At 37.4% G+C, this 12,975-nt stretch overlaps 1 protein-coding gene across 2 annotated transcripts in view; it reads right to left on the bottom strand.

Moving 5' to 3' along the window:
- The window catches only part of LOC150099665 (phospholipid phosphatase 1-like), a 137,902-nt gene that overhangs the window by 36,386 nt on the left and 88,541 nt on the right, over positions 1–12,975 (bottom strand). For both annotated transcript variants that reach the window (XM_090404376.1, XM_090404375.1), the window contains exon 4: positions 3,486–3,606. In XM_090404376.1, the coding sequence (XP_090260502.1) occupies positions 3,486–3,606 (121 nt within the window). The remainder of the gene's footprint in view (positions 1–3,485; positions 3,607–12,975) is intronic.

Genomic DNA, 12,975 nt, shown 5'->3' with positions numbered 1-12,975 from the left:
AAATCAAGCTAGTTTTAATGAAAAAATAATTTCTAAGAATTTCATCATTGCTTAAAAATAAAACATCAAGAATGAAATTTTGTTCCACTGCAATATTTTGCAGCAAAGAAGAAGACAGGATACATGTAGAATTACTGGGCTGGTAAGTATGACAAGCTTAGGAGATTGCTTGGATCAGTGCATTGGCATGTTAAACTACAAGGGCTAGATGCTGATAGTGCATGGGAAGTGGTAAAGGAGTGCTTGAGGGAGGTAATGACTGACTGCATACCTAGAGTCCCGAGAGTAAATCAAGTAGGAGTTAAATGATGAATAACACTATTAAGCTTGAGCTGCAAAAAAAGAAACAACTGTGGATGAAATTTAAGGAGAAAGGTGACCTGCAGGCACACGAACAGTACAAAGCACAGGCCAGAAGGGTAACGAGTGTGGTAAGAAAAGCAAAAGCAGATTATGAAAGGAAATTAGCAATGCAAGCTAAAGTGAATCCCAAACAGCTCTTTCGATATGCTGCAAGTAAAAGGAAATGTATATGGCAAAATGATTTTAAGGATGCCTGTGGCAGGGAGGTAACTGAATCAGTGGAATAGTAGAATTACTAAGCGAGCACTTTGCAAGAGTATATCATCCAGGCTGTGATATTACAAGAATGAGAGAATGAATGGCTGATACAGGAATTGAATTGATTGAAATCGAGGTGAATAGTATATTACAGAATATTAATGTAAATACATCTGTGGGATTGGATGGTATACCAGCTCGAGTCTTATGTGAAGCGACAAAGGAATTGTCAGTTCCCTTGACCATATTGTTTAATTTAAGTCTCAGCTCTGGGTTAGTCCCGGGGGGTGGGGGGGGGGGGGAAGAGGGGAAAATACTTCCATTGCATAAAGGAGGTTCCAAGACTGCTGTTGCAAATTACTGACTGATCAGCATATCGGGAATCGTTGTCACGGTTTTAGAGATATTAGTCATGAGCAAAATACAGGAATAGATAGATGAAAATGGGATACTGTATGGAGGACAGCATGGTTTTGTGAAAGGTAGATCATGCCTCAGTAACTTGCTCACGTTTTATAATACGGTGAAGGCTGAACTGGATAAGGGTAATGGATTTACAGTGATACTGCTAGACTTTGCTAAGGCTTTTGACAGGATACCACATGGAATTCTAATCAGTAAGCTGCAGCACATGGGGATGGATTATAGGGTTGGTGAGATGGATAGGAGGGGTGGTTGATGGAGAGATATCAGAGAGTAGTTTATTCAGGAGTGGAGTCCAAAAGAAGGCCTGTTGCTAGGTGTGCTGCAGAGTTCTGTCCTTGAACCACTGCCATTTAATTTGTTCATTAATGATATAGGTAAGGATCTGAAAGGAACTGTTCATTTATTTGCTGATGATGCAAAGTTGGGTAGAGCAATAATGAATGCACACGATGTCAAAATTTTGCAGGATGATTTGGATAGATTGGCAGTCTGGGCTAATGAGAATAGATGTCAGTTTAACGTAGCAAAGTGCAAGGTTATGCATTTTGGGGTGAAAAAATTAGTAGCAGTATATCACATATCACATTGGTGGAACTGTACTCCAGGAGGTTGACGAAGCCAGAGATTTGGGTGTTGGTGGATAGGGAGTTGAAGTTTAGGGGGCACATAGCAAAAGTGGCTAAATCAGCTCATCATATCACTTGGTTACTGAAGAATACTTTGACGAGCAGAGATAAGCAAGTTATTGTTCCTCTTTATCATGCCTTAATAAGACTCCCATCTTGACTACTGTGCCCAGATCTGGGTCCCTGGGTTTCTTCTTGATGGGGAGGAGGTAGAGAGGATCCAGAGGCAGGGTGACCAAGATGATAGCTGGTCTATGGAATGAACTTTACAAGAACAGGTTGAAGATCTGTGGGATACAGAAATTGGTTGATAGGCGGAAAAGGGATGATATGATTGAGACATTCAAATTACTGAAGGGTTTTTACAAGATTAATTCAGAGGAAAATTTTCACAACAGGTCTGGTGATGGGAGAACTAGGGGCTATCCATGGAAACTGAACAAGAGTGTAGTTAGCAAGGGTGTTAGAACTAGGTTTTTTGCTTGGAGAGTGGTGAATGAGTGGAATAAGCTGCCAGAGTTTGTTGTGGATGCCATGACTGTAAATGACTTCAAACCGAAGTATGATAAATACGTGAATGCCGAATAGTTGTTCTTGATAATGTTTAGGGCCTCCCTCGATGAGTCTAAGGACTCCTTGGAGTTGCCCGTAATAATAATAATAAAAAGAATGTTATAAATCTGTTAGTACATGGCATTTTTAACACAATTAGATTTTAAGCTATAATCCACATAGGCTTGCTCATATTCAAACTGTAATATCAACTATGTTCTCTATTGTTAATATTGGATGAAATTTATTGGCTATTAACTCAGTTTTATAGTTGTGTCTCAGAGTCAGTGCTATTGAAGCAGGAAATATTTTCTTACAACACAGCACTAATTTTAAATGCAAATATTAGACAGAACTGCATACAATGTAATCTTTTATAAATTATAATTATAGTTTATTAATGGTGGACAAATTAAAGAAACATTCATATTGTAAATATGATATTTAGCATAAAAGGGCAACTGATAAGTACTCAAACCTGTAACAAAATACAAGCTGATACTATATTTATACGAGGGTGGTCTGAAAAGTTCTTGGCCTGACAATGAAAAAACAAATTTATAATGTCAAAATTATTTTTATTTTTCAACATAATCTCCCTTAAGACTAATACATTTATTCCAGCGATGCTCCAGAGCCATTATCCCGATATAGGTGAAAAATATTTTTTCTATTTTTCACCACAAGAGATTTTACAATGGCACATCATTATAGTCATATTTAATTTGTGTTTGATAATGCTCTTCTAATTTATTTAGTCTTAACACAACTGCTTTTTTTTTTTTTTTTTTTGCATTTCTTCCACAGAAAACCTTGTATTGAGATGGTCAGATTATAGGTGTTTGCAAAACTAGTCAGTTTTGATAAAGTTTCCAATACTTAAGCTTTTTTAGTCATAAAATATGATTAAAAAAAAAAAAAAAAGAGTACCAGTCAGGTTCCTTGCATTCTGAGACAGAATTCAAAGCCAGGTCTTTCCAATTATAGAGATTGCTGCTATTAATTGTGAATAAAAACACACCTTTTTACACCATACTAAAAGAAAAAGCTAATGTTGCTATGGAAACATTATGCTACACCTTAAATCCTCCTACAGTACTAATGTGACATAGGTTTACAGTATTTCATGGGGTGAAATCAACTGTGGACTGAAAATCTGCTTGTCACAAAAAAAAGGTATTAAGATCTTGATGGTGTTTCATGCAAAGCAATCATTTCTTGCATAATTAAAGAATAAGCAAGTTAATAAATCAAAAAAGTCAAAATATGGATTTATAAAAAAACAGTGAAATGGTAAACATAATACTAATATTTACTTACACTAACAAAAATAAAAGTATAAAATGAAAGTGCTGCATGACCAGACGGGAAGGACTTATAAATATCCATTTTCACTAACCAATTTGGACCTGTTCCTGTACAGTTGAATACTGTTACAATTCTGCAAAAAAACAAAATAAAATAATGAAATTAACTAAATAAAGATTATTTACAACTTCCATGGAGTCAAAAACTCATCATGGGAGGACTCAACAAGCAACATATCTTATTTAACCTTAGGCAACATATCTTATTTAACTCTTATGGGATTCACAATGCATTCCCCTTGCTTGCTATTCTCAATGTAAAAAAAATGTGACCCCCCCCTTCCACTCCTCATATTATTTCTGTATTAATCTAGTAAAATCCTCTCACGAACTTAAATGTATCTATTTTATCACCTTTATATAGTGACTCAACCCCTACCTTATCTCTAACTGTCAGTATGCTCATATAATATCAATATGCAGTGTAGTCTTTGCAATGCTTCTGCCTCCACACTTCAGATCCATTATCAACTATCTCTCCCAGATCCCAAATCTTATCCCGAAGTCCAGTTCTACTAATAAAGTACAGTTTTGTATCTTTGCATTCCGAAGTGCACTCCATTTATTTGTTTGAGCTACAAATCAATTCAAATCTTCTTGAAGGGAATTATTATTATTATATGGGCACCTCCATGGAGTCCGAAGACTCATTGCAGGAGACCCAATCTATCATACCTTTCCCCTGAACCTATTAACAGACAAAGCATTCACAACTGACTCTGGCAACCAATTCCACTTATTCACAACTCTCCAAGCAAAAATCCTAGTCTTCACACCCCTACTAACCACACCTTTATTCAACTTACAAGGATGACCGCCTTTCTGGTCCCTCTAGCCAAGTGCTGAAACATTTCCCCTGCATCTATCCTATAAAACCCTTTAAGCAACTTAAATGTTTCTATCATATCCCCTCTTTTTCTCTTATCAACCAACTTCTGCAATCCACACACCCTCAATTTATCCTCATAGGAAACATTCCACAGACCGCTCACAATTTTGGTCACTTGCCTCTGAATCCTCTCCACTGCTTCCTCATCCAGAAGAAACCCAGGGGGAACATATTTGAGCATAGTAATCCAGATGTGGGCATATCAAGGCCTTATAAAGAGGAATAACAACTCCTTTATCTCTACTTGTTAATGTGTTCTTCAATAGCCAAGTAATCTTACGGGCTACCTTAGAAACCTGAGCAATACGTCCTCTAAACTCTGTTTACCACCACCACCACTACTAAATCTCGAGCTTCATCTATTTCCTGGAATACAGTGCCATCAATGTGATATATGGCTTGTAACTTATCCTGAAATGCATAATTTTACATTTCTCCAGATTAAACTGACACCCATTATCTTTTGCCCATACTAATAGCCTATTCAAATCATCATGCAGGCTCTCCACATCACTTTGATTAACTATTACTCTACCGAATATTGCATCATCAGTAAACAACTGAATATTTCACTTCAGGTTACATCATTTATATACAAATTAAACAACAATGGTCTCAAGCATTGAACCTTGTGGCACACCACTAGTCACCTGTTTTTGCCTTGATACTGCCCCTCCATATACCACTCTTTGATATCTGTCCAGCAGCCACCCTCTTATCCATTTAACCAGTGTCATATCCATCCCCATTTGTTCTAATTTGTGTAACAAAGTTCCATGTGATATTCTGTCAAATGCCTTTGCAAAATCATCATGTACCCATTTCCTTTATCCAACTCAGCTGTTACTTGATTATAAAAAGTTAGTAAAGTTGAAGATTGAGAAAGCGAAAATAGAAAGTATATTACCTCGATATGTTAAAAATGAATTAAGAAGATGCGTTATGATGGCAAATGATTCTATGCATAGGCTGTGCAGAAGGAATGGATGTGAGTTTTTGAATGTATGTAGTGAGTTTGAGGGAAGATTAGATTTGTATAAAAAGGGATGGCCTATACCTGAATGCGTTTGGTATCAGGAGTCTTGAAAAACCTAACTGGTATGAGACCTAACACAGAGAGTTAGGGAAACTAAATTATAATGGAAGAAATGGTGAGAATATAAGTGTAAGAGAGACAATGTTATATAATGACAGAAATGGGCATTATCATGGAAATTATTACGAGGAGAAAATGATTTCTAGTTATGTTCGTCCAGTTCAGAACCATCAAACATGTGCAAAGATGCCTACATGTATAAGGCAGAGAAGAACAGAGATCTGCAAGTTGTCCAACAGTGTCATACAGATTGCAGACAAGAGAATACAAAAGCGCCTCCATAGTGCAATTGGATGAACGACGGTACGTTGCACCCTTCGATTGGAAAACACCCAAGTTCGATTCTCGTAATCATGGGAGGAATCTTTATATGGACGTTTTCAATTGAAGGTCAGTTAGCCGATCTCATAAGAAGGTAGCAGGGTTTTTTCTCCCACATACAGACAAATCGGCCCTTCAGAATACATGCAATTTACAGACAAAAAAAAATACTAGGTGTGGTGGTGGCCAGTAGATGCCACTGATGTTGATTGGTAGTAGAGGAACGGTGTAGTGGTGGAGACGGAGAGTTGTACAATAGGTGTCCTCCCGCAATGAGTCTTCAGATTCCTTGGAGGTGTCATGAATAATAATAATAATAAAAAGAACATTTAGGTAGGTTATTATGTCTATATACGAATGCTAGGAGTATCAGAAACAAAAGGGTAGAGTCTGTGCCTTGTTCAGTATGTTGGAACCTCAGATTGTAGGCATTAGTAAGACCTGGCTATCAGAATCAGACATCCTAACTGGTAGCGAGGGTAAAGGACACCGTATTTTTAGTTAGGATAGACAGGATAGGAGAGGAAGGGACGTGCCGTTAATGATATCGAATGACTTGAATCTGAATCCAGTTAGAGATGAGACTTATTACTGCAATACTAGTAACAGTTTCTCCTGTGGCAATAAGACTGAAGCATCTGGTGTGAAATGGAATCTAACAAGATCAATTACATGGGGTGTTGTTACAGACCTGGTGGATCAGTTGCTAGTGATGAAGAAATGCATCTCCAAATAGAGATGAATGGCACGAAAAGACCTATCATAATGGGAGACTTTAATTATCCAAATACTGATTGGGTAGCAGTAAAATTTCATGAAAAGAATGAAACTGAATTTATTGAGCTGTTGCGGGACAACTTCCTCAAGTAGCATGTGACAGAAGGAATGGGAGGTCAAAGTGTTAGATTTCATTATAGTGTCAGAGGGTGTTTCAGTTAAAGATGTAACTATTCTACCTCTGGTTGATGACAGTGATCATGAAGTACTCACTTGGGAAGTGACTAAGTTTATGAACGTTCCATTCAGAAAAAATTACATGCTGAACTACAAAGCAGGAAATTATGACCAACTGAGGAGTATACCGATTTCAGTGGAATGGTATAGGTTACTGGATGGGAAGAATATCAACAGCGCATGGGAAGCATTTCAAAAATACTCAAATAATGCAATATCAGAATGTGTCTTGAGAGTTCGACAAATAAATACAGTAGAAGTAAAATTGATATGTAATCTTCTTAAGGAAGAGATTCATGAGAAAGATCAAGTGAAAGGAATACTGTTTGCATAAGGATGTTATAAAAATTATAATCAGCAGGCTAGAAAAGTCACAACTGTTGTATGGAAGCTAAGTCTAAGTACGAACAGAAACTGGCTCTGCAAGATAAAGACAACCGACAAGAATTCTATTGATATGCGGCAAGTAAACGAAAGAATGAAGATGAAAGAATAACGCTTCTGAATGCAGATGGTGTGTGGGTGACAGATGCAAAATATGTTGTTCAACTAATGAGTGTCCATTTTGCTAAAAACTATCAACCTGGTGCATGCAACATTGAGTTTGCTGCTATCTCTTTACTGAAAGAAGAAAGTCAGGTGCACGAAGAGGAGGTATTAGAGCTATTACACAAACTGAATAAGAATTCAGCAATAGGACTGATAGGATATCAGCACAGGGGTGCTAAAAGAGTGTTCAGCCGAACTGGCTATTCCTTTTAGCAGGCTATATACAAGAATGGTTCCATAAGCTTCCAGCATAACTAACTTTTAGAGGTGATAGAAAGAAACCAACTGTGTTGCTCTTTAACATAATCTCCCCTTACTTCAACACACTTTTCACATCTTCGAATTAACATTTCTATACCCTTGAAAAAATAGTCTGTACTTTTGTGTGCAAATTACCAAAAACTGTATCTTTCACCTCACTGTCATCTTTTTTTTTCTTTCTTGAAAGTTTTCCTTCCGTCTCAAGAAGAGGTAGTAGTCAATGGATGCTAGATCTGGGCTATAGAGTGGATGTTCAATCTCCTGGAAGCCACAGTCCTTCACCAGCTTTCATAACAACAGCCGTACAGACTGGAGCATTGTCGTGAAGCAGAAAAACACTATGACTCGTAATTCCTCGTCTCTTCTCCTTTATGGCATAATATAGGATATTTTTTTTTTTTTTTTTTTTTTTTAAATAACGAAACCTGTGGTGCGTTCATAATGAGAAGAAACACACGTATAAACCACAGTGAAAATTATTTAATTGTAAATATTTCATCCTAAGTATCTTAGGACATCATCAGTACAGTATTTAAACAAAAATTAGGAATAACATACAGTTAGGGCGCATGATTACAATAGAATCTCATGAAAACGTGCTAAAGTAGTAAAAAAAAAAAAAACGTTAATTATTTAACACAGTTTTGTATGATAATTTCCCATACTTTAGGAATAGTAAGAACGTCGTTGTGGTTTAAGTTTGGTCTGTGTAGTAGGGCTTCAGAACTTTCTTTGTATAAACGTTCATGTTTAAATAAAGATCTATGTAAAAGTTTAGCCTTTTCCCAATGGATCAGAAATTCAGAAACGCATCTCGGAACATCTAGACCACATTCGTCTTCTTAAACCGCAGAAATCTGGCCTCTTTCAACACGGAATTGAAAATCCAAACCATAGGATCCATTGGGAAAAGGCTAAACTTTTACATAGATCTTTATTTAAACATGAACGTTTATACAAAGAAAGTTCTGAAGCCCTACTACACAGACCAAACTTAAACCGCAACGACGTTCTTACTATTCCTAAAGTATGGGAAATTATCATACAAAACTGTGTTAAATAATTAACGTTTTTTTTTTTTTTTTTTTTGTGTTGCACTACTTTAGCACGTTATGCACGTTTTCATGAGATTCTATTGTAATCATGCGCCCTAACTGTATGTTATTCCTAATTTTTGTTTAAATACTGTACTGATGATGTCCTAAGATACTTAGGATGAAATATTTACAATTAAATAATTTTCACTGTGGTTTATACGTGTGTTTCTTCTCATTATAATATAGGATAATATTTTGCATTCACAGTGGTATTCCTTTCCTTGAAGTCAATCAAGAGAATTCTCCAGCAATCCCAAGAAATTGTTGCCATGATATTCTTGGCAACAACAGTGGATTGAGTGACCTTATTTTTTCTTGGTGGTGCTTCACCTGGTTTGCGCCACTGCATGGATTCTCTTGTGAAAAGAGGATCATAATAAAGGACCATGGTCTCATCTCTGGTGCCGATGGATTCCAGTACTTCTCTCCGATTGGTAAAGCTCTAAAAACTTGTAGAAACAGGTCACACAATGCTCCTTCTGAATTGGAAAGAAGTCAGGGCACAAACCTTGTACTGACCTTCATCATGTGAAGCTTCTAGTGAATGGTGCGAAAGACGGTTGTTATAGAAAGTCCTAACCTTGTTGAGATTTCTTTGAGCTTCAGCCATTTTTCATTGAACAGTTCCTTCTCAACAAGAGAGACATTTTCCTCAGTCATCGCTTCCACAGGCCAAACATCATGAGGAGCTTCTTCGATGCTCTCTCTCTCTCACATTCTAGTGAAACTGTTTATCCCATTCCTTCATGGTGGAATATGAAGTAGAAGCTTCCCCATAATAGCCATCCAATCACTGTTTGATTTGGAGAAAGCCCTTCTTTGGTGAAAAACTTGATCACAGTGCATTACTCAATTTTTAATATTACAGCCACTTAGCATGCTACATGTTAGTCAAACAAGTGCCTCCAACTGAATGATGCAGGTAGAAAGTTGAAACTGGTACACTAACCTTCGCAAAGATGGTGCTATCTGTCATGCATTGCATTTTAAAAGTGGCACAAATTTTGTATGCCAGGCCAGAAACTTTTTGAACCTATATCATAATTTGGGAAGATTCTGCAGGAATGAAAAGAATGTATGGTAATTCTATTGCACAAGGGCAGTTCAAATACCAATGTATCCAACTATCGACAAATCAGAATCTCAGAAGTGATGAAGATTTTGGAAAAATTTGTTAGAGCTGGCATTCAGAAATGGGTTGATAGTGAATCTCTACTTTGCAATGAACAGCATGAGTTTACTAAGGGAAGGTCATGTTTTAGCAATTTGCTCACATTCTATAATAATGTTACTATTGAACTATACAAAGATAATAGATACACCATGATACTTTTTGATTTTCTGAAGGTTTTTGAGAAAATACAGCATGGAAGACTGTTTCATAAATTGGAGAATATGGGTTTGGATTACAAAAATATCAGCATGGATAAGAGGATGGCTGACTAACAGATATCAAAATTAGTATATCATGGATGTGATATACTAATGATATATGGATGTGAGTCAGCAAAAGATTTAAGGTAACTACTGGTGTACCACAAGGATCAGTTCTTGGTCCACTGTTATTCAATCTGTTCATTAATCATATTGGGAAGGATTTAACAAGCAACATACAGCAACTATTTGCTGATGATGCATAGATAGGTAGGGTAATCAGGAATGATGATGATATGCAGTACTTGTAGAATGATTTGAATAGGTTGGAATTGCTGGCATGGGATAATGGATGCCAGTAAATGCAGAGTCATGGACTTTGGTGTGATTAGATATCACAAGTCATATTATATGGTAGGATTATGCTAGAAGAAAGTGATCAGGTTAAGGATCTTGGAGTGTTATTTGAGTTATTTGAAAAGATTTCAAATACAACTCAAAAGATAATTGCAATGCTGAAACGAACTTTAACATGTAAAGATAAGGATGTCCTTTTGCCTCTCTACAAGGCCTTCATAAGACCTCACTTGGACTATTGCACTCAGCTCTGGTTTCTGTTGTGATTCTGATACAATGGAGAGAGATTGCAATTGTTAAAAATGATATCAAGATTGTGGAATATTGATTATGAAGACAGACTGAGAATTTGTAGACTGCTGTCACTAGCAAAAAAACAGGAGAAAGAGAGATGATATGATTGAGACTTACAAACTTCTGAAAGTATCATACAGGATTTCAGTTGATGGAATTTTCAATTTTATGGAGGATGGGGGAAAGTACAAAAGAGCATCCGTGGAAGGTGAGAATGAATGCCATTAAGAAGGGGGCTAGGGCTTTTCTCTCATATGGTGCATGATTGGAATGGATTGACATTGGATACTGTGTGCATGCAGTGTGAATGAATTCAAGAATAAGTATAACAGCTGGTGCATGTAGTATGTGGCCTCCCCCTCGATGAGTCCCTGACTCCCTGGAGGTCTCTCTTAATAATAATAACAAATTACTAAGGGATGACTAACCCTTCACAAAGCCATATTGACCCACATACAGTATCACATTTTTATCTGTCTATCCATTCTAGAATTCTCTTTTTGACAAATTTTTCTAGTACTTTTACCACCACACCTGAGCTGATCGGCCTATAATTTGCTACTGCAGTCTTAGCATCTCCCTTATGCAAGGGAATTATTTTGTCCTCTTTCCACTCCCTTGCAACTCTACCAGAGTTGTGACTTAAAGAGCTTAGTCAAAGGCATTGCTGGTTCCCTTGCACATTGTTGCAAAATGTGAGCTGATATCCTATCTAATCCCACAGCTGTATTTACATTGCAATATCCTAAGAACCTCAAGTTCATCCACTTCTGTTCCCACATTAGTGTCTGTCACATAGGTTGAAGCAGTAATAACCTCACTAGGATTATATACCCTTGCAAAGTGGTCACTCGGTAACCCGACTATTTTATCTACTTCTGTTTTCTAGTGACCATCATCGTCTTCTTACTTGCCATATAATTATTCGTATGGAGTTTCCTCCCTTTTTCTCCCCTGTCCCTATTGGGGCGAGTTGAGCCTCCTCATGTGGAGTTAAGTATTTATGGCTGTAGATCAGTGTGTGTTCACGGGGCCGGCTTGTCTGCTTGCGGGATGAAAAATGCCAGATAAACTGGCGGAAAAAAACTACTGCCCGCGCCCAAGACCGGCTAACTTGGCTATGGCTGAGGAAGATCCTCAAATTCCTCATGGCCTCAACAGGAATCGAACCTGGGACACTCCTTTCCCAGTCATATGGTTGCAAAGCGCACAGCCACTAGGCTAACCGTACGGACACTTGCCACATAATGGAAGAACTCTTTGGGATTTCCTTTGGCCTGCCTGGCTAGATTCTTCTCATAATCTGATTTTGCCTTCCATGCCATGCTGGTCACCTTTCTTGCCTAAGCCTTGTACTATTCATGAGTTTGCTGGTCACTTTTTTCTTCATATATCCTCCACAGTATTTTCTTCTTCTGCAACTCGTGCTTAATAATATTACTCAACCATCTAACTCCTACCTGATTAACCCTCCTTACTCTAGGTATAGAATTTAATACTGCTTTCTTTAGTTGACCCCTAACTATATCCCATGCACTACTAACATGGCATTACCTGTAGTGTGTTATGCCATGGCACAGATTTCAGCTTCTTCCTAAGCTTGTCATAATTCACCTGCCTTGTAGTTCCACATGTACCCCCCTTTTGACAGAATATTTCTAATGTTGTACAATCTACCAAGTCCAGACCGCATGATCACTTTCACCAGTTGGAAATAATGCAGTCACCTTAGTTATGGATAGCTCTTCTGATCCTATGACCAGGTCCAATACTCTCCCACCTCTAGTCCCTTTCATCACATGCTGCCTTAAGTAATTCTCTCTTATTAGGTGTATAAATTCCATTTCCTTCTTGCAATGTGGTCTTTCTTCCTTCTAGTCTATATCTCCATACATGAAGTCTCCCATAATAATCACTCAATCTGTATTCATTGTGCTAATTTGGATGAATGTCTTCCAGATCATTTGTGGAACTCCCTGGCTTATAACAACAATCAACTGTATATTTTGTCTTACTGGTCTTAATCTCATACCAAATTGCTTCAGATGAACAGCCACCATTTCACCTGTCTCTTATTCATTTTGGCTGCAATTCATCTGCTATCATCAGCAGTATTCCTCCCCCATCCTATCTTCTCAATTTCTCTGAAAATACTAAACCCTTCTAATTCAATCCCTGTAACTACATCACCTGATGTTAGCCAAGTCTCATTAATGCCTATAACTTTTGGCAAGGTTGCACTAACCAATGC

Source organism: Typopeltis vanoorti, chromosome 14 (genome assembly GCF_054136105.1).
Source record: "Typopeltis vanoorti isolate ZY-2024b chromosome 14, IOZ_Tvanoo_1.0, whole genome shotgun sequence".
In the NCBI taxonomy this organism is placed as follows: domain Eukaryota; kingdom Metazoa; phylum Arthropoda; class Arachnida; order Uropygi; family Thelyphonidae; genus Typopeltis; species Typopeltis vanoorti.
This window is presented reverse-complemented; position numbering and strand designations above follow the sequence as displayed.